The 22,559-nt window shown below is 42.7% G+C and overlaps 1 protein-coding gene across 2 annotated transcripts; it reads right to left on the bottom strand.

The window, feature by feature from the left end:
* Positions 1 to 870: 870 nt before the first annotated feature.
* IL1R2 (interleukin 1 receptor type 2) lies at positions 871 to 22,027 on the bottom strand. Of its 2 annotated transcripts, none has more exons than XM_073351739.1 (9): positions 19,951 to 20,052; positions 16,504 to 16,634; positions 16,131 to 16,389; positions 13,187 to 13,361; positions 11,149 to 11,323; positions 8,774 to 8,839; positions 6,532 to 6,667; positions 4,436 to 4,581; positions 871 to 3,253 (listed from the first exon to the last, which is right to left on the bottom strand). In XM_073351739.1, the coding sequence occupies exons 2-9, from the start codon at positions 16,580 to 16,582 to the stop codon at positions 3,126 to 3,128; spliced, it is 1,164 nt and encodes a 387-aa protein (XP_073207840.1). In that variant the 5' UTR covers positions 16,583 to 16,634; positions 19,951 to 20,052; the 3' UTR covers positions 871 to 3,125. The 2 variants fall into 2 exon arrangements, with proteins under 2 accessions (XP_073207840.1, XP_073207830.1); XM_073351729.1 differs by lacking the exon at positions 19,951 to 20,052 and adding an exon at positions 21,838 to 22,027 and having other exon boundaries at positions 872 to 3,253.
* Positions 22,028 to 22,559: the final 532 nt, after the last annotated feature.

Here is a 22,559-nt window from a genome sequence, read left to right on the forward strand (position 1 = left end):
TTGTGGCACCTTAGAGACTAACCAATTTATTAGAGCATAAGCTTTCATGAGCTACAGCTCACTTCCTCAGACCAAATAAAAGAAATTCCAAGTTATGGTTCTAGAGCAGAGGTGGGCCAGATCCAGCCCACGGGACTGTCCTACCCGGCCCCTGAGCTCCCGGCTGGGGAGGCTAGCCCGCGGCCACTCCCCCGCTGTTCCCCCTCCCCAACAGCCATGCCACCGAGTGGGTAGTGCGGCTTGCACCTGCCCACCCCCCAGGCTTTCCAATAAGCCTGTCCTGCCGCTCTGAGCAGCATGGTAAGGGAGAGGGGGGAGGAGGGGTTGGATAAGGGGCAGGAGGTCCCAGGAGGCAGTCAGGAGACAGGGAGCAGTTGGATGGGGCAGGGGTTTGGGGGGGCGCAGCGGTCAGGAGACAGGGAGCAGGAGGGGTTGGATAGGGGATGGGTTCCCAGGGTGGTGGGGGGTCCTGGGAAAGGGGGGACAGGGAGAAGGAGGGGTTGGATAGGGACTGGGGTCCTGGGAGGGGACAGTTAGGGACTGGGGTCCCAGGAGGGGGTGGTCAGGGGACAAGGAGTGGGGGGTTAGATGGTTTGGGAGTCCTGGGGGGCCTGTCAGGGGTGTGGCTAGGGGTCAGGGTAGTCAGGGGACAGGGGGGTTGGATGGGGGGGTCCTGGGAGGGGGTGGTCAGGGGACAAGGTGCAGGGGGGGTTGGATGGGTCAGGGGTTCTGAGGGGGGCAGTCAGGGGGTGGAAAGTGGGAGGGGCAGGGGCCAGGCTGTTTGGGGTGGTACAGCTTTCCCTACCTGGCCCTCCATACAGTTTCACAACCCCAATGTGGCCCTTGGGCCAAAAAGTTGCCCACCCCTCTTCCATAGCAACCATATGGTCTGGAAAGTGGCAAGAGCGTGGAAGGGAGAACATTCAAATGTGAGCCTCTGATGTAAAAATGCCTCTCTTTGTAGTTTATTCCTCTTCAGGTCTGAATATAAAGCAGTCTAAAGTTTAGTTTTTCCCATAATTCAAGGTTGGGGTGCATTGAGACTAATGGTGGGTAACCGCAAAATATACAAAGCCTCAGTTAAAGTATACACATGAAACACTGGACATGTTTATCTGATCTGCAAAACTAAGCTGGAAATTTCACACTGCTTCTTGTGGGGGAGAGTAGGCAATACTGCAAAACCAGCCTCTCTTGTGGTGTTTTGGCACATTCGTTTCCAGCCACAAGTGGAACAAGGAAATGTAAGGCTATATAGGGGGAAAAAAAGTTAGCCAAGCTGTTTGGCTCCTCAGGGTCAGCTCCTTCACTGCAGAGTCAGGATGATTGTTGGGTAGAGAGATCTTCTCCCTCCTTGGTGGAGGACCCGGGAAGAACTGATAGCATAAATAATATGGTTTCTGATTAGAAAAGGTGGTGGGAAGAGCAATGTAAATAAACTACAGCTGTTTAACAAGGGAAGGTGTCTGAATAGTAGAGGGATTTTGCCCTGTCACACCCCAATACATTTTTTGGGTTAAACTCTGAGCTACCTACAATGGGTTGTAGAAATTAAGTAGCTTGTTTGAAGTTTTGTCCCAGATATCTAGGGACGTTTATAGTGTAAATGGATCATTGTTAACAGTGTAGTTTCTATGTTCTTGAAATGCATGGAACTATACTCCCTGGCCTTTCTCAGTGTATCATGATTCCTTTATGTGGAATCAATGCTTGTCTTGACTCTGTCCCAACCAGTTTAGAATTCCTCTCAGCTGAAATATCTGAACATATAATTTTATATGGGGGATTGTGACGCCTGCTAATTTTGGGAACCTATACAAATCTGAAGCCTTAACTTTAGTTCTCCTCCTTTCCTATGCACATGGAGATAATAGCCACTGCATGTCATGTAACTGTTCCTCTACTTTCACATATATTATTGCTTGCAAGAGAAAGAATAATCTAGATACTATGTTCATTTTAATCACCGAGATTCTACCAGTCCAAGACATAGCATATTTATTCAATGTTTGTCAGCAATGGAGTAGCATTAGATTAATCTAATTGGTCCAACGGGGCTGTGATTTGTTCCTTATGTATTTGTTTTGACTCTTTGTATATTTCAATTTTAAAGTACAACACATTGAGCCTGATTCTGATCTCACAGCAGTTTTATACTTGTGTAATTTCATTGATTTTAGGGAAGTAATTGTACTGATGAATCAGGCCCACTATATGTAACAGTGGTACGTAAAATAAGTAGAGGCTCTGAGACAAGCTTATGGTATTTTTACTGGTGGGTTGTCAAATCACTTCCAGGAACCAAAGCGAGGATTAGTCAAATGATTTATGGAAAATGCATTTACAGTTCCAAGACTACAGTAGTGTCCCTCCGGATTGTTTTAATAGCAAAAGTAAAAACCATGTTATATTTGCCTATGAATCTCTAACTACCAGGCTTCTGCTGACTAAATAAAATGGAATTCTCCGTTATATTTACTGTATTATACTGATGTAGAGCTGTTTGTTTCTTTTGGAAAGCATATGTTAGTGAATAATATCCTAAGTAGAACACGATCCAACAAAACTTGAGATTTCTGTGGAAAAGCACAGTAAGCAGGCAAGAAAATAATTCCTCTTGTCATGATGACTCTATTTGCCAGTGGAAAGGAGCCTGGTTCTTTTTCAGTCTGAGAAAAGATAAGGATAGGCAGTGCAAACAAACAATACCTTTGCCCCCACTGGAATTGTTCTTCGGGGAAGGAGCATGCTTAAGTCACTCTTTTAAAAATTATTTTCTGAGTGATAAGATTATAGTAGTTACAAGGACTAGGGACAACTCCTTTCCTCTGCCACATAACCAGGAGACACACCAGAGATACGCAGACACATTCATGACACTGCAAAAATCTCTCCAATTGCAGAATAATGGCCCACCTTTTTTCTGTACATAGTTGTTTATACAAAAAACACCGTATTTACAGATTAACCCAGTCAAACAACTTTAGATAAGAGAAAGTATCTAATATCCACCCTCCTAGAAAATAATGTGGCTGGCCTGAGATATTTTGCCTTGTTTCATTTAAAGTATAGGCTGGATGAAAACGTTTCGGTTGATGGCTGAAGAGTAACACAGGTTTTCCCAGTTACAACTTGGCTATAGCATATCCGTTACCAGCTCTCCGCTTCCAGCATTTGTGCATGCATAATCCCCCCAAAATCAGGCAGGTCAGGGCTACTGGAATTGCTGCAGTATGCCAGAGCAAACTGGATGCTGTAAAAATCCAGAGAAAAACATTATGTATATTTTAAAAAGACAATTACCTAAATTCAGAAAAGCCTCCCCAGAAAAATCGGTGTCTGATCCTACAGCCCTTTCTCACATGAATAATCCCATTGGTTTTAATGGGGTTAACCCCATGGGTGAGAAGAATAGTGTAGAATGAAGACTGCAGGATCAGAACCTTAAATTACTATGAACAAAACAAACTAAAGCTGAAATTTTTATTAAAGTAAATTGGACTGATTTCCAAGAGTAAATATTTTCCTGTGGAAAAAGTATAATGCAGCTCATTTTGGATTATGCTTTATCTTTCACATCAGAACCAAAAACTAGCAGAAGATCCACCTCCATCCATGTCATTTCCTTCACCTGAGTAATATCTAGCTCCCTAAACAACTCAGGGAAGCTGTGAGCAATATAACAAAACAGCCCAAATCACACAGTTGACATGAGTGAATTGTGACTATGATGAAGGCAGTAAATGTTACTGTGTCTTTCCAGTGCCAAGTGAGCAAGCTTTAGTCACTCACCAACATCATGCAAAGAAAAATCAGTATTATTTCATACTGTTTTCACAGCTGTTTCTCAATCCATGTGTCCAGTGGTCTTTTACATTATAACACAGTTGCACTAAACTAAGGGCCAGTCTCCACACAAACGTGAACCAAAATATCTAAGCCAGTTGTAATTTTCACCTTTTGCTATTTCGGAGCCCGCCCGTGTGTGACAAACTGGGACATTAAGGGTATCCTTGTTCTCACCATTTCCCTTATTTGTTGGTCTCACCTGAGGAGCTGGGTGAAATCCTGGCTCTTTGAAGTCAATGGGAGTTTGTCATTGACTTCATTGAGGCCAAAATGTCACCCATTACCTTTAAAAACCTAGGCCCCTCCAGCAACAGGATCCCTCACATGAAGCCCTTAAACCTGGGCAGAATGTCACTGAAGTCAGATACAGGCAGTTTCTATAGAGACAGTGGACAGTGCCTTTCATGCTAGAAATACCCCAAAGTACTGTCCTGAACAGTGAGTAGGCAGGTAAATGAAGAAGCCATTATGTGCCAAACAATAATTCAAACACAGCCCTAGCTATTCAAACGTGGCTTAGCTGGATTTCACGGCCAGTAACAAATACAGTGTGCTTTTCCCACTAGCATGCAGTTAAGATAAATACCTCCTTGTCTGACCCGTGTTGGCAGCACTTGGCGTCCATGATTATTCTGGGCTTCACACTTAAAATCTGTATAAAAATCCATTTCTCCGACTGGATCAAAAATCAGTGGCACCTCAATGTAGTTCTCGTCATTTTCTACAATTTCCCTGGAACAAAAACAATGCATTTGTCATTTTTTTTATACCTGACTTTTCCAGACTATAATAATTTTGGTGATTTTGATCGGTTCAGTTACCAGTTTCTAACACTAAAATCTATTGAATATTGATTTATTTCCAAAATCACTATGGGATACATTCTAAACCACCCTGTTCACATCCCAGTGCATTCATGGCATCCATTTTGATTAGTCTAGTTATTTAATGGCCTGATTTTTCAGTGTTCTCTATTTTTTCATTCATAGTCTTCGAGGAAAAACAGGGTAGACAAGATCCAAATTTCTTATTCAACAAAATGCAAGCCGAATTTATTTTTAAAGCCTTTCAGATCTTCTTTGTGCATCATAAAAGCAGCAAAACAGACACATGCTCAACTGATTTTCCTCTGCAGGGTCACCTTCTCATTTGACATCACAGACAGCCTTTCTGAGACTAGTTCTTGATGTCACCTGGGATAATGACCAAGGAGGGCCCAATCCTGTTCATGCTTACTCAAGTTAGAATGCCGTTTGAAACCACTCACCCGAGTAAGGACTGCTCACATGTAAGGGGATTAGGCTTGTGCCCATATTGAGAGCTGAGTGGAAAAGACTATCAAAACAGTTCCAGCCTGCTTTAATAATGGCTTAAATGGAGAGGGAAAGGAATATCTCGAATTAAACATTTTCTTCAGGGTTCTTTTTATGCTTGAACTTTTGAGCTGATGGCAAATGATTAAACAATCATAAATGGGTTGTGCACTGGAGGGTTATAGCCCTACTGCTGCACCCACTCCACTGGTGCCTTCCCTCTGTGCAGCAGAGCTGGAGTCATTCTGCAGGGCTGGAGGCTTCTGGTATGAATTTTGATTGTCTAAGGAAATTATAGGATCCATGGGACTAGAACCCAAATCTGTAGAGGCTAGGACAGCTGAGAGTCCCACATCACCACCAGGAGGCCATGCAGAACCCCACCCAAGGAGCTCTGTGGAGATTAGGTGCCACAGGAAGTACTGCCCCAAGGGACCAGAGCGACAGCTCCCTTCAGCCTTCTGGTTGGCCCATGCTCCCTATTTAACCCTGGGTGCCCTGGGAAGTTGTCTGGGCAAACACACAGACTTCTGGCCTGCTGTGACTCCTGACCACACCTTGCTTTCCTGATTCCTGCCACCTGATTCCAGCCCGATAACCACCTCTGATCTTCTGTCTCTGACCCCAACTCTTGCCTATCAATCTCAGTTCTAGCAATTACTCTGATCCCCACTTGCTATCAACTTGTGAACACCAGTCCAGCTGTGACTGCCAGGCCAGACTGCATATACCCCGTCCCTCAAAGAAATTCACCCCTGTGCAGAAATTCACCACTAAAATCTCACTTACAGTGTCTATTCTGAGGCCTTGAGAAGGATTTAAGAGGTGTATAGGCCTTGTGCTGGCCCTGGCCACAGCAATGAACTTCACCCCCAGTTAGAATGACTCCTTTTCTCGCTGTGATTATCTCAAACTTCTACAATATTAATGAGACACCATCGCTGCAATTTTCTTTTAAAGCCAATAGAAATTGTACCTCTCCCTCAGCGCATTTTCTGTCGCACGGCCATTGCTATAAAGGCCTGATCATTTGTGCAGGTGAATAATTCAATAGATGTGAATAGTTTCATTGGGAATCAATTGGACTATTTGCGGCATAAGAGTCCTCGCTTGCTTGTGTAAGAGCAGGGCTTAAATGATGACATTAAATAAACTCATTGATTTTATTCAGAAACCAATAGTTGGGGCGTTTTTGGTTCAGTTTAATTTGCTTGTTTGTTTCCTTTTTTTTTTTTTCTTCCAGCTCTACCATTTTCAGCAGAACGTTTCCCACTTTACTCCCTGACGTTCAGTAGCATGGTTATGTCCCTGTAATGTTTCTGAGAGACAAACAAAGAAACAAAGAGCGTGACATTTCCTTAATACTTACAGACGCTCTCCCTCTGTAACTCTGCCCTGTTTGTAAGTTATATCAACGTAAGTGTCATTTGCTAGCCACCCCACGACCGTGTGAAAATGTTTACTCGATCCAATAAATACTTTACATGGAAGGATCAGTCTGGAGCCTGTTTAAAAAGAAATAAGAAAAAGAAAACATTCACAGATGTATTAGCAAGTACTGTTTCACATACTGTAAACTCCCACTGAAAGAGTTGGTAAACTCCCTACATACACTGAGCATGGGTTTCTCTTCTGACCTTGTACGTAGAGAATTTTTGTCCATCCTCTGCTTCTCGGCAGCTATCCCCATTATTTAGAGACTAACTGATTATATATTTTTTTCCAAACATTAGTTGGTAACATTTGCTCTAACCACATTACTCAGAAGATAAGTCCACATGCCACTGGCATGAAGCTTTGAGACACTGCAGTTACTGTGCGTCAAGGGAACAATTTACAGTTCAAGAAAAACCTGACTAGCCAGCAGTGTAATGTCATTCACAGCTGGACTGTCTGCTCAAGGCAAGCCTGTTAAAACCAGACCTCAAATACAAAAAGGGGCCTCCAAAAATAGGCAAACACCACAGTGCAAAAATTAGAACCTTTGCAAGAATAATTGTAATATGGACTTAGCACAATGTATCTTCACCAGGATGCACCTACTTTATATTAAAAATAAAGAGCCCAATAAAACACCTAGTTTAATCATTTATACTTGTGTGGAGTGAGTGCAAAGTTAGTGTAAAATGCAAACCCTGAGGTAGACAAGGGAAGAATTTCTATTTGCTATTAGTTTTAGGTAATAGAAGGTGCAAGGCAGTGAATAATCAAACTCATAGAGCACAACTTCATGTACAATATAAAGTAAAATAGCCTATTAAAATATATGCTGGATTTGGTGGGGGGGGGGGTAAGAGGAAAGGGGGCTTAAAGTTTATGTCATAAAATAATCTATGAGGAAATGACACTGAGACCATACCAATCTGCTCTGTAATTAGTGACCAGAGTGGCTGAGAAGTTACAGTTCAAACATCATGGGCAAGGAAATCATTTCTTCCCCCCAAAAAACCACGTGGGCTCGTCAAAACTACCACATACCCGAGATCCTTTTTACAGAATGCACTGAATGCATCTGATGAAGTGAGCTGTAGCTCATGAAAGCTTATGCTCAAATAAATTCGTTAGTCCTTAAGGTGCCACAAGTACTCCTTTTCTTAGAGCAGGGAAAGTTACTGATGCAAAGGATAAGCTAATCCACTCTAAGGATCCTCAAAAAGAAAAGGAAGATTTGTGGCACTTTAGAGACTAAGAAATTTATTTGAGCATAAACTTTCATGGGCTACAGCCCACTTCATTGGATGCATTCAGTGGAAAATACAGTGGGGAGAGTTATATACATAGAGAACATGAAATAATGGGTGTTACCATACACACTGTAACGAGAGTGGTCACTTAAGATGAGCTATTACCAGCAGGAGAGCGGGGGGGGGGGGAGAAAACCTTTTGTAGTGATAATCAAGGTGGGCCATTTCCAGCAGTTGACAAGAACGTCTGAGGAACACTGGGGGGTGGGGAAATAAACATGGGGAAATAGTTTTACTTTGTGTAATGACCCATCCACTCCCAGTCACTATTCAAGCCTAAATTAATTGTATCCAGTTTGCAAATTAATTCCAATTCAGCAGTCTCTCGTTGGAGTCTGTTTTTGAAGTTTTTTTGTTGAAGAATTGCAACTTTTCGGTCTGTCATCGAGTGACCAGAGATGTTGAAGTGTTCTCCGACTGGTTTTTGAATGTTATAGTTCTTGACGTCTGATTTGTGTCCATTTATTCTTTTACGTAGAAACTGTCCAGTTTGACCAATGTACTTGGCAGAGAGGCACTGCTGGCACATGATGGCATAATCACATTGGTAGATGTGCAGGTGAACTAGCCTCTGTTAGTGTGGCTGATGTGATATATGCCCCCCCCGCTCTATCCTTTTTGCGAATACAGACTAACACGGCTGCTACTCTGAAACCTCTAAGGATCCTGAAATTGCTTTACTATTAAAACATACTGTCATTTTTCTTTAGTAATGGCTACTGGAAAACAATCTGTGATACTTTTAAAGAGAACAAATGAAAATCACCACAGGGCAGATCCTCAGATGGTATAAATCAAAGTCAGTGGAGCTGAATACACCCTATATTCTCTTGCTTTTGGAAACAAGTGAATAGTTATTGGCCTTACCAAGAGCAGCTAATGTAGTCTTCTGATCTGGATATACAATCACTGGACTGAATCTCTTTTCTTGGTCTGCCAGGATTGAGAGAACAATAATCATGGTGAGTGCAATAGACAATTTAATAGACTTACAAGAACACAAATAGAAGTTTGCCATTTTTATTACTTTTATTCTGCTGTAAAGCATTTTGTGATACCTTCACAAGCAGAATTGTGGTTTCAAGGGAAGGGACACAGGTTAGGGAACATTGTTATAGATGTGCTTAGACTCAGGTCTTGATCCCAAAAGTAGTGGCACACGGTGGGGAGCTTAAAGGTAGATGTGAGCAAGTGGGGAATACCTGCAAGATTAGGCACCAGACATACAGTCCTTTCTATGGAGCAGTAAGTCTCAAGTTCCCAGCACATCTACTCCCAAACTCAGAAGAACACAGAGTGAAAAATGCATGAGTTGTGAGCAGAGGATGTAAGTGTTTGAGGAGTCAAGAAGTCAAGAATGAGCCCCTGCATCCAAATGAAACCCTTAGCAGCATACTTCTCTTTTAAACTTTGCTCCTGCTATTAGGTAGTAGTATTCTGGCAGCCCTGAGGCACCATTTTCATTAATACACTGTTTCTTGATCTGGAGGATGGTGTGGATTGCACTCTCAGCAAATTTGCGGATGATACTAAACTGGGAGGAGTGGTAGATACGCTGGAGGGCAGGGATAGGATACAGAGGGACCTAGACAAATTGGAGGATTGGGCCAAAAGAAATCTGATGACGTTCAATAAGGATAAGTGCAGGGTCCTGCATTTAGGACGGAAGAACCCAATGCACAGCTACAGACTAGGGACCAATGACTAGGCAGCAGCTCTGCGGAAATGGACCTAGGGGTGACAGTGGACGAGAAGCTGGATATGAGTCAGAAGTGTGCCCTTGTTGCCAAGAAGGCCAATGGCATTTTGGGATGTATAAGTAGGGGCATAGCGAGCAGATCGAGGAACGTGATCGTCCCCCTCTATTCGACATTGGTGAGGCCTCATCTGGAGTACTGTGTCCAGTTTTGGGCCCCACACTACAAGAAGGATGTGGATAAATTGGAAAGAGTCCAGCGAAGGGCAACAAAAATGAGTAGGGGTCTGGAACACATGACTTCTGAGGAGAGGCTGAGGGAACTGGGATTGTTTAGTCTGCGGAAGAGAAGAATGAGGGAGATTTGATAGCGGCTTTCAACTACCTGAGAGGTGGTTCCAGAGAGGATGGTTCTAGGTCTATTCTAGACCAGTGGTGGAAGAGGACAGGACAAGGAGTAATGGTCTCAAGTTGCAGTGGGGGAGGTTTAGGTTGGATATTAGGAAAAACTTTTTCACTAGGAGGGTGGTGAAACACTGGAATGCGTTGCCTAGGGAGGTGGTGGAATCTCCTTCCTTAGAAGTTTTTAAGGTCAGGCTTGAGAAAGCCCTGGCTGGGATGATTTAATTGGGGGTGGGTCCTGCTTTTGAGCAGGGGGTTGGACTAGATGAGCTCCTGAGGTCCCTTCCAACCCTGATATTCTATGATTCTATGATTCTTCTGCACAACTTGTTCTGCTTGTCCCTTTTAACATTGTGGTTATATGCACCACACACTGCATCGTCTCTGTCCACAGGCTAGCTGAATACTACAATAAGAAGGCATTTATCGAATAACTACTTCTATGCAGATTACCCAGACCATTCTGCAGTCTGGTATGAGAGATTAAATTGCAGACTGCAATCTGACAGGCACTACTCAAGCAAGGAAGGGTTGAAGGATTTGCGCCATTTGCAGGGTCAATAGAATAAATACACAGTCATGTTTATAGATCTTCGCATATTCTGAACAACGTACATGTAACACTCCTGCCCTCTGTTGTTTGTGTTGTGTACAGACAGCCATCATGTGCGTTTCTTAGTGCAGCAGGCAAAGCAATTTGTATCATTTTACAAAAGAGAAAGTGAAATGAATGTCTTTTCCCACCATTCCCTATTAGTTAAACTAAATATTATATTTCCTAAGCCCTCTGAAGACATTTGCATTGACTTTTGTGACAAATTATTCAGTTTAATGACTACAGGCACTTTCAACATATGTTCTATTGCCCAGAAATGTGGTGCTTAATGTCAATGCTGGCTCAACTGTTAGCCAAACAAAGCACTGAGCTGAGCAGTGCCTGGGGGTTTTCTGTGAAACTGTTTTGGACCATTATTAAAATTAAGCAGCATGCATGCTGTTCTAATATCCCAGTTTCCCTGGCAGCTAACCAGCAGCAACAGTGAGAGACTTAACGTGAGTTCCCGTCTGTACATTGCAGTGACAAAGACCATTCCGGCCAAATGGTTTGTTAAGTACTGTACCATCTCAAGTGGGAAGTATTTACCCAAAGTCTGTAGCTGGATAGTTCTGGTGATGTTATACAGTGTGCCTCCAGAGGTAAAAGACATTTCACAGGTGTAATAGCCAGAATCTTTTGATGACACAAAGCTGATGTAGAGATAATGTGTGCCTTTCAAGCTTTTGAATTTTTTATTGTCTTCATCCAAAGGTACAGAATCCTAAAGAAATAACAACCACCAAATGGTTAAAATAGGCCAGGGAGTGAAGAGACCTGGATTTGATTTTCTGTGTAACCCTTGGGGAAATTACTTATTCTCTTATCTAAGATTTTATATCACATTTATGATTACGGTATCTAAGCACCTTTATTTCCCTACCTGTAAAATAGACAGAATAGCACTTGTGCTACTTTAAGGGTGAGCATTGCAAGGCTGAATTCATCAATAATTGTAAAACACTTTGCAATCCACCAATGTGAGGCCCTATGTGAAGTGTGATACATTGTTATTATTAACATGTATTTTCAAATGCTGTCATCTTAAATTATGCATGTTGGCTAAAGAGAATATATAATGAGCTTCTTTCCAGAATAGGAATGATCTTGTATGAGATACAAGAACATCTTAGCAATCATATATCTTCCCATGGCACCATATTATTTTCCCGTGCCAAGTCTCGCAAGATGTGACATGTTGCCAAGCTGTTATCACCAATACTCTGTTGAGCTTTGCTAGCAACAAGTGTGTTCTTTCCCACTGTGGACAGGCCTGTTTTTTCCTGACAGCCAGGGCTGGCTCCAGGCACCAGCAAACCAAGCAGGTGCCTGGGGCGGCAAATGTAAAGGGGCAGCAGGACATCGGGCTCTGGGGCGGCAATCCGCCCTCAGCGGTGGCGGGAATTCTTTGACTCTTCTTCGGTCGCCAGCATCAATTCGGCGGCCACACCATCACTCCGCCTCCGTGTTCGGTGGCAAGGCTTTTTTTGTTTGTTTTTTTTGCCACTTGGGGCGGCAAAAACGCTGGAGCCGGCCCTGCTGACAGCCATGTTATTAATCAAGCTGTAGAGCTGAACTTTATGTTACCTAGGCAAATAAACTACAGCATGTTTCTCAGGTGAAAGCTGAACAGGGAAACTTTGCTAGCATGATTTCAACCCCAGTAAAAAGGATGCCTTGTAAACCAGCCTAATGACCTATGCTCTTTATTTGCTGTACAACTAGGTACTGTGGAATTTCAAACTGTACAGAAGAGACTTCTGGACGAAATGATTATCGCTATTGATTTGTGATACATTCAAACAAGAGCATGGTAAATCAGTAATGCATTTTGCACAGTCCCAACATGCAACGAGCAAGTCACAGGAACTTCTCACATAAAAGAAGACAGAGAGAAGGTGAGTTAGTGCCTGGGTTAGGCAAACTCTGAAACAGCTCAGCTTCTAGTTCATGTTTGATGTTCCTAAAAGTTCACCATTCAGGGCTTCAGTCAGTCACCTGCAGGGGTCAGAAAGGGATCCCCCCGCCCCGCCATGTATTCTGGGATTATTATTTTTTTCTGTCTCCTTTTCTGAAGCCTGAGAGGGGGCCAAAGCTGGCACACTGGACAGGGTGGATTGATGCTCTGAGGAGGTACCAAGTATTCTGTCTCTCGGGTGCTTGGCTGACTGGTTCGTGCTCACATGCTCAGCGTCTACCTGATCACCCTATGCTGAACGAGGAAGAAATTTTTCCCCAGGTCAGATTAGTAGGGACCTTGAGCTTTTTGCCTTCCTCAGCAGCAAAAGGCATGGGTCACTTGCCGGATTATCTAGATCTCTCTCACTTGATCAATTCTCTGCCACTGCAGGAGTCTTGGGCATTGGGTGCACCTTGTTCCCACCTATTCTCTGCCTGTGGCACGTTATCATCTAGTCTCCTGTGGCCTGTAATACTTTAGTCTAATTTCAGTTGTTGGGTTTATTGTGCAGGTGCCGAGTGGTGGCGGTGGTGGCCTGAGACACACAGGCCAGACTATATGATCGAGTGATCCCTTTTGGCATTAAACTCTATGACTCTGATTCTTTAGAAGAGGTGAAAGCTCTACCTTGTACCATTTTAGCTCCAAGTCTGTTTCCTTTTGTATGAAATCCCCCAGATCAGGGCAAACAAGTTTTCCAGAAGTAAACGTGAAGAGAATTTGATGATAGGAAATCTCATGAACAGCAGTTTTCTCAATAACTGTTAGGTGAATGGAGACAATAGCACAGTAAGAGGAATTCCTGCAAGCATATGAAGGATAGATGTTAACAGGTGTGCACCCACACAGAAAGGGGCGGGATGGCATGCATTTAATGCTTGTGCAAGATGCTTGATTGAGAGCCCTAGACACCAAAGTCCACTGCTTACCAACCGAACCAACACAGCATGAGCAGTACAAGCCTCCTCATACTGTCCTGCTGCCATGACTCAATTCTGAGGTGAGAGAGGCCACTTTAGTCCTAAAGACTGAAGGAGCATGGCAGCTAATGTTATAAATAATTCTGTTAAAATATAGAGCAGAGTCTCATTTCTCTTCATAATGACCAGAAGTCATTCAGCCGGTACTCCAAGGTCAGACTTCACCTTTCCACTGTGGCCAGACAGATTGTATTAAATTTTGGTGGCACAGTGACTGCAGGGATAGTCTGAACATTTTATGTCTTTCTTGCCATCAACAGATTCAGATTATATCTGGAATACCTCAGTCAGCACAAAGGCAGCATTGTCAGTGCTTAAAGTAGGGGGCTGGTAGGTTCTAATCTCTACCCGGTGACCTTGGACGGGTCAGTTAACCTCTTTGTACCTTGCTTTCTCTCAGTAGTCGGTTTCTGGTAAGTCAAGTGTGAGTCAATACTAGGTCACGAGCAGGGATTCTGGGAAGTCACCCGTGTTATTTTTGGAAGAATGAAAACTTTTTGGTGGTGGGTTGTTGATTTTAAAGTTCAAGCTTTTCCTTTGGAACACTGAGTTTGTTGCATTCCCTGAGGAAATCTTTCCTGCTTGCCTGGCCTTTCAGGGAAAAAAGAAAGAATGTACCCTGCTGAACAGCAGCAGCTCTGTTGTGAACTGTGTGCTTCTGCACCCATTCGCTTCAATAAGATCTTAATTCTACAGTGCAGGTGTTGGAGCCTGTCAGTGGCAATCTAAGCAACGAATATGAAAGCTGAGTCAGAGCACTTCTTAAAAATATGGCTGCTGCTGTTTTATTATTGACAGGCATTTATAGAGTGACAGGTGTTCATAGCACTTTACAAAACCTAGAAAAAAGGACACCTTCTCTGCTTTGATGTGTTTACAATATTTAGTATCTCCTTCCCATTTGACCCAATAGGGCTTTTGTTTATGTAAGTTTCAAAGCAGGATTTTCCAGACAGACTATATCTACTGGATAGATTGATAGGGATTCTCTCTGTCCATCCTCTGATGGAATTGTTCACTTTAGTTCCCAGTCTTACATCCTCTGTAATAATTGCATAGTGGCGGTTTGCTTCCAACCCAGAAGACTGAACAAAAGAGCTATTTACCTGTTGTTGTTTTAAGCAGAATTGCTTCATCATAAAATACCTGTCAGGTATTGCAAAGCAAGTTCACAACCCCAACAAGTTTACCTCTGAGACCCCAATCCTGCAAACATTTAAATGAATTTGCTTTAACTTTATGCATTGATAAAAATGGTCTGCATATGCTTGCAAGACTGGGACCTGTTCTTTTGCAATGTGCAGGCTCTTGCGTTCACCCACTGCTGTCTGTTGCTGTTAATATTGTTATAACGTCATTATAGTGTTGCACATAATCATTGCTAATCAGTATGAAATTGCCAGTCAGTAGTAAAATAATTGCTAATCAGGCGGAGGTGGAGAACTGTAATAGTTTGCCAATGCCCTCATTTCACAGTGTACTGAAAAGTATGGTAAATTCCTTAACGGTGATTTGCAAGAGGAAAATTAGATTTCCTTGTTTGTGCGTTAGTGCTCCTTTATAAAGGCAGCTTCAAATATTTACATTTTTAAATTCTGTCTGTTTCTTACTTTATAAATCTCAGAAATCTCAGTGCTAGCTTTGTAGTGGAGGGAGACAGGAGAACTGGGTCAGGATGGTGGCAGGTATAGCCTTTAAGAGTCAGAAAGAATCAAGATTCAGCCTATTGTGATGTCATTATCCCTCTTCTCTGCTCCAGACATTCAAGCAGCACCACCAGATTCTGGATCCTTCCTTGAACCTGAAAGTTTCTTTCAAATTTGTAAACCTTCCAAGTGTGACTGTGACAAGCGGCTAGATTCACAAAGGGATTTAGGCATTGGCACATTCAGTGTCACCACCCCTAACTTTTAGGTGCCTAGAAATCACTTGGATTCAAAAACCTGAGTTCAGCTCTCAGGCTTCCTGTACAATGAATGCAGGGAGACAGGTGCCCAAGAATACACCAGCATGCTAGGCAACTCTCTGCCTAAAGATAGCCAATGGGAGATGCCAAGGAGAGGTGTGCATCCTAAGCTCCACCCCTCTCAGGGAGTTCAGTGCCTAAATCTGGCCTGGAGGGAGGCACCTATCTCTGCTTGGGATTCTCATGTGGGATCCATTTCTTGGAGGTAGGGTGCCTCTTGTGAGAAGACCGGAGGCGGGGGAGAGGCAGTTAGCTGCCCAAGTCCCTTTGTGCTTTGGTCTTCCCTGAAGGTTGGAAAAGTCACAGTTCAAGTTTCAGCCTAGTTTGACATAATTATTTTACTCTAGCAGTCCAGTCCTATAAAGGGTCTTCCTGCAAAATCAAGATCAAGACTTACTCTTTTAAATGTAAAACAGAGCAGAAAAAAATAGGGGAAATAATTCTGAAGCCCTCTCTATGGTATAATCAAGATTACAAATATATATTTACTTCATGAACTTTACTACAGGGATCCAAAGAGAGTGGGTGTTTTTCATGGACTTCACTGAGCTTTGGATGAAGCCAATAAGATCTTTTAGGCACAGTCAAATAGTTTAGTGGACTGGATTTTTATTTAAATGCCTACCTTCGAGTGCAGACATATTGTCCAGAGTCCTCTAACGATGCTGGTAAAAACCAAAGAGCATCATCTTGTGTCCAGATTCTTGGTTCCTCATCTCCTCCTGAGGTCATCATTTTTGAATCATTTTTAGACCATGTCAGATTACACAGATGGCTGGAAAAGTCCAAGTGTTTGTATTTGAAGGAAGGGCATTTCAGGATCACAGGTTCTCCTTTCAGTGCAAAGTAGCGTTTGAAATACGTGGTGTGACCCTGGCAATTTTCTACGTAAACCAGAGAAATTGTTTCGTTAGTGTCTCACTTTTAAAAAAATAAATAAATAAAGGTAGGAAAACAAATGCTGTAGCTCAAATCCTTGATATGAGCTTTGCCGTTACCTGTGCTTTCCACATGCTGGATTCTGAAGGCAGAGGCATCCACTATGTATGTACAGATAACAAACAGGAGCCCAGCCATCTTCTTCCAGAGGAAACAGGAAAGAGAAAAATGGGGAACAGCGTCTTGAAGCCTGCAGGTGAGAAGATCACATGTATAACGATACATAAGATAATGTGCATCACCTCACATCGTATAATATATTTTAACAGCTAACTGCTCTTGCCCTATCACTCTTTGCCCCCTTGTAGTGCCCAGCCTACATAAAGTCTGTTCCAATACAGTTTTGAAGATAGTGGTCATTGGATTGTGCGGACTAACGAGAGCAACAACTCAGCAGCTTTTCTTTGTATTCAGTTTCTTTTGGAATCTGGACCAGTAGCAGGGTACACTTCAGTTGGGGTTGAATCCTGACCTCCAGGATGGATTCAGACTGGTTCTCAAATATCTCTGGCTATATCAATTGACGAGCAGAAATAAAGGCCCTATCCCAGTTACACAAACTATCCTGAAGAGCATCTGAAACTGCAGAAGCTCCAAAATAAGCTTGTTTTAAGCTATGAGCTTCAGGAGACTCAACTGACATATAAAGGAAAGGAGTATTTGTGGCACCTGAGAGACTAACCAATTTATTTGAGCATAAGCTTTCTGGACAGCCTCTACGTAAAAGAATAAATGGACACAAATCAGATGTCAAGAATTATAACATTCATAAACCAATCGGAGAACACTTCAATCTCTCTGGTCACGCAATTTCAGACATGAAGGTCGCTATCTTACAACAAAAAAACTTCAAATCCAGACTCCAGCGAGAAATTGCTGAATTGGAATTAATTTCCAAATTGGATACTATTAATTCAGGCTTAAATAAAGACTGGGAGTGGCTAAGTCATTATGCAAGGTAGCCTATTTCCCCTTGTTTTTTCCTACCCCCCCCCCCCCAGACATTCTGGTTAAACTTGGATTTATGCTGGAAATGGCCCACCTTGATAATCATACACATTGTGAGGAGAGTGGTCAGTTTGGATGAGCTATTACCAGCAGGAGAGTGAGTTTGGGGTGGGGGGGTGGGGGGGTGAGAAAACCTGGATTTGTGCTGGAAATGGCCCACCTTGATTATCATACACATTGTAAAGAGAGTGGTCACTTTGGATGGGCTATTACCAGCAGGAGAGTGAGGTGGGAGGAGGTATTGTTTCATGGTCTCTGTGTATATAATGTCTTCTGCAGTTTCCACAGTATGCATCCGATGAAGTGAGCTGTAGCTCACGAAAGCTTATGCTCAAATAAACTGGTTAGTCTCTAAGGTGCCACAAGTACTCCTTTTCTTTTTGCGAATACAGACTAACAGGGCTGTTACTCTGAAACTGACATATAGTTCATTGGCTCCCATGGGACGAAGTAGGGAAAGAGATATCTGAGCAAATACTGGCAGGAACTGATGCTTCGTGAGCCTCTGTCATCCCTGCAAGGGGACGACGATGATGCATGGCTTCCTAGCTAATGCACTGCTACAGGCTGGGGACCAACTGGCTAAGTGGCAGTTCTGCAGAAAAAGATTTGGGGATTACAGTGGATGAGAAGCTGGATATGAGTCAACAGTGTGCCCTTGTTGCCAACAAGGCTAACAGCATATGCGGCTGCATTAGTAGGAGCATTGCCAGCAGATCAGGGGAAGTGATTATTCCCCTCTGTTCGGCACTGGTGAGGCCACATCTGGAGTACTGTGTCCAATTTTGGGCCCCCCACTACAGAAGGGATGTGGAAAAATTGGAGAGAGTCTAGCGGAGGGCAAGGAAAATGATTAGAGGGCTGGTGCACATAACTTATGAGGAGAGGCTGAGGGAACTGGGGTTATTTAGTCTGGAGAAGAGAAGAGTGAGGAGGGATTTGATAGCAGCCTTCAACTGCCTGAAGGGGGGTTCCAAAGAGGCTGAAACTAGGCAGTTCTCAGTGGTGGCAGATGACAGAACAAGGAGCAATGGTCTCAAGTTGCAGTGGGGGAGGTCTAGGTTGGATATTAGTGAAACACTATTTCACTAGGAGGGTGGTGCAGCACGGGAATGGGTTACCTAGGGAGGTGGTGGAATCTCCATCCTTAGAAGTTTTTAAGGCCCAGCTTGACAAAGCCCTGGCTGGGATGATTTAGATGGGGTTGGTCCTGCTTTGAGCAGGGGGTTGGACTAGATGACCTCCTGAGGTCTCTTCCAACCCTAATCTCCTATGATTCTATAATTAACACCAATGGGAGAGTTGATAGGACCGTGTTGAGGTCTCTTCCAACCCTAATCTCCTATGCTTCTATGATTCTATAATTAACACCAATGGGAGAGTTGACAGGACCATGTTGTGCAGGTGGATGATGGCTGTGTTTATCTTGTATAACTCCCATCACTGTAAACTCTCATAAGAGATTGTTAACAGAAAGAAAGACAAAACAAAAATCCTGATTAAAAGTAATACTGCTGCAGAGAGGAGAGGGTAAACACTAAAAACCAAACCACTTTGCATGAATTGAGATTATTGGGATGCCAGTGGAGAGAGCTATTCCAAATCTTTTGAATGGGAAAACATCTCCTGTTAATTTGCTAGGTCTAACTGTTTGGAAGAAGCCTCTCTGCATAGAAAAGTGCTAGCTGGTCTCAACACACTGTAGAGATGAAAATGGCCTCTCAAGAGGGAGTGTTAGGGTAAATCTACCCTGCAATAGAAGACCTGCAGCATGGCCAATGCAAGACATGCAACTATGTATGATTTACACACGTAACTTGCATGAGTGCATACAACTCATGAATTATCAAGGATATCACTGGCACCAGACAAAGGGCAGGAGGGAGTAGTTGTCAAAAATACATTTAGAAAAAGTTTAGTGTTACCACACAGGCAAAGAGGAAAAGTCTCTTAGGGGAAAGTGAAGTATAAATAACAGACTTTCTTGAGAGATTAGAAGAAAGGTCTGCGTGCTTAAACTTTTGGTACATCTGGGACCTGGCTAGCTTTGATCCAGTCCACCCTTAGCAAACAGAAACATCTAACCTGCACTGGTTCAACTAAAAAAAAAAAAAAGTTGAATTGTCCCTTCACTATGAAACAGGAAAAGTCAAATGCTGCATATACTGTAAGAACGTGGAAAACAATTGCATCTCCCTAGCAGTCACTACAGTAGATAAACAAAATCAGCCAAATGGAAGTCTGAGGAGACAAATATTCAGACTGTAAAGCTTCAAATCCAATTGGTTGGCCAGCACACTTGATATGAAAATTGTGCACGCACTTAGACCCATTTGTCACCAGAGAAATCCCATATGGTGAATGAGCTTTGTTACAATGCTAACAGAGTTCTGCAGCCTGCGCCCCACATCCATGCAAATACAGACTTGCTTGACTTGTTATTGCTCCCATACAACCTACTATTATCAGTGTCAGGACCTAGGAAGGGGTTCACTCACCGCAGCTGCAGCTCCTTGTGGCCAACAGTGGCTCCATCTCTGCGGTGGTCTCTCTTCCTGCAACTTGCCCCTCCAACCAGGACACACTTTAGTCCATCCCTTCCAGCGTTTCAGAGAGTCCACCCAAGCAATAGTCCAGTGACAGCAGGTCTTAGACTCACAGACTTTAAGGTCAGAAGGGACCATCATGATCATCTAGTTTGACCTACTGCACATGGCAGGCCATAGAATCTCACCCACCAACTCCTGTAATAGTTAACTCTAGTTCAAATCAGCAAGTGACCCATGCCCCTCACTGCAGAGGAAGATGAAAAATCCTCAGGGTCTTTGCCAATGTGACCGGAGGAAAACGCCTTCCTGATCCCAAATATGATAATCAGTTACACCTCAGGCATGTGGGCAAGACCCACTAGACAGACACCTGGGAACAAATTCTCAGTAGTAACTCAGAGCCCTCCATATCTAGTGTCCCATCTCTGGCTGTTGGAGAGATTTGCTAATAGCAGTCACAGCAGGCATATTTGGGCCATATGCCATTGCAGGCAATCTCATCATACCATCCCTTCCATAAACTTATCAAGCTCAATCTTAAAACAAGTTAGTTTTTTTGCCCTCACTACTTCCCTCTTCTGACTTGTGGCATGATAGAGTCTGGATGAAATATCACATAGATACATCAGCTTTGTCATTCTTTTCATTTCATAAGACCCATACAACCTGCCACAGAATCTGCAGCCCCTACAGCTCTGGTGGAACAATCCCTCATAACAGCAAGCATGAAAATGATGACTCAACACTTTTAGGGGGCTTCATCCTAGTCTTAATTTGGGGTGTACATCTTGGCCGCCAAATCACATGCACACCCAAGTTATTAGGTGTTCAATTTGTGTGCCAATGGGTTTTCAGCATGAAAATGATCATTGGTACATACAAGTAATTATGAGCAAAACCCACATACAAAGTTCCACTCCCACAAGTAGAAACTATTTTAAAATCTGAGGCAGAGATAGGAGAAGGAATTTAAAATAGAATGGCTATGCTCCACTGCCAATCATTCACTAGCCACCAGACATGCTGACTTAGCAAGGGAAAGGTGTATCTCTCTGTGCATATATGCTAATGCTACAGGAGTGTTTCTTATCTCACACCAGTTTTAAACTCCACTGATTTCAGTAGGGTTCTTCTTGATTAGCACTGTGCACACACAATATAGAACAGACACATAATACACATATAGTATACAATTCACATCCATTCACACATTGTGTTTAAATAGAAACGTGTTACACAGACACACACATGCTATATACATAGATATCTGTTACACACACATACACTTAAGGTTACCTAACAGTGTTAGTGCCCGGATACCAAGGAGAATCACCTTGAATTCTCTCCAAAAGAAAAAAAAAAGACATACTTTTCCTGGCACACACATCATATTCACACACAGACATAAATAGGCTTCTTCTACTTATGTTACCAATCTGTTTATTCAGACTTTCTCCTTTCTACTAGCTCAGTTTAGCTAACGACTGCTGGTTTGACTATAACCGTGCATTTTGAAGTTAGGGCTATTTGCCTTCTTCACAGGGTTGACCAAAACAAAATTCCATTAAGAAATACTCTATTATTGCAAACTTCTCTTAACATCTCCCCTGCTTTTTTGGAAGGGGCGAGGGAATTGTTGAATTAACAGTTCCTAAGATACACATGACATCCTACAGCAAAGTTCTCTCTCTCTGTCCTTTTGATTATTTGCATGATGAAAATATTTTGCTGCTTTGTTCACCTATTTAAGTTCCCTCTATTGTGCTGACCAGCAGTCTCCACAAACCAGTAGACAACTTATTTTTCCCAGATGACATTTCCCTCCCATTTACTTACCTCTGATTCTGCATTCTTTTGCCCAGTGGCTTCTCCTGTGGAACTCTAGGCAAGGCTTTCATGTAGCATTGGAAGGGTCCTAATAGATGGCTTTATATGCAACTCAACACACAACGGAAATGTTTTCACATTGTGCAATCAGCTGTGTGTCAGAACCAACAACTTTTTTGGACGCACCTTTCCCATTCCAAAGAGTGAGAATGAGAGAAAAGGGGGCAGGGGAAAAGGGGGGAGATTTCCCAACAGGGGAAATGACTGCTGCTAAATATGTTACTACGTTTCCCTTTTTGTGACGAACAATAATTTACTTATGTCCTGTTGATGGTGAGTTCAGCTGACAGTTTTACTTCCTAATTCACCACAAAAATACACAATGTATTTAACAACCAAAGAGTTGATGATCTTTGCTTCTTTATCTTCAATAAGTTTTGTTACGGAACCCTAATGGACATTACTTCAGGCTCTGAGTTTTTCTGCTATTTGTGCTGCTTGAAATTTGTGAATCAAAAATGGGTCTTTTTTTCTTTGCTTATTTATTCCACAACATTGACAGTGGATTTTGTTTGTCACACTTTATGCTAAAGTTCTATTTATAAATGATATATAAAGGATTAACAAATGATGAATGGATTTCATAAGCATGTTCCAGACATGTAATAAGCATATCAGCAGCAGATGTTATAGAGGATTATAAGCTATGTTGATATTGTTCTAGGCCCTCC

Source organism: Lepidochelys kempii, chromosome 1 (genome assembly GCF_965140265.1).
Source record: "Lepidochelys kempii isolate rLepKem1 chromosome 1, rLepKem1.hap2, whole genome shotgun sequence".
Lineage (NCBI taxonomy): Eukaryota > Metazoa > Chordata > Testudines > Cheloniidae > Lepidochelys > Lepidochelys kempii.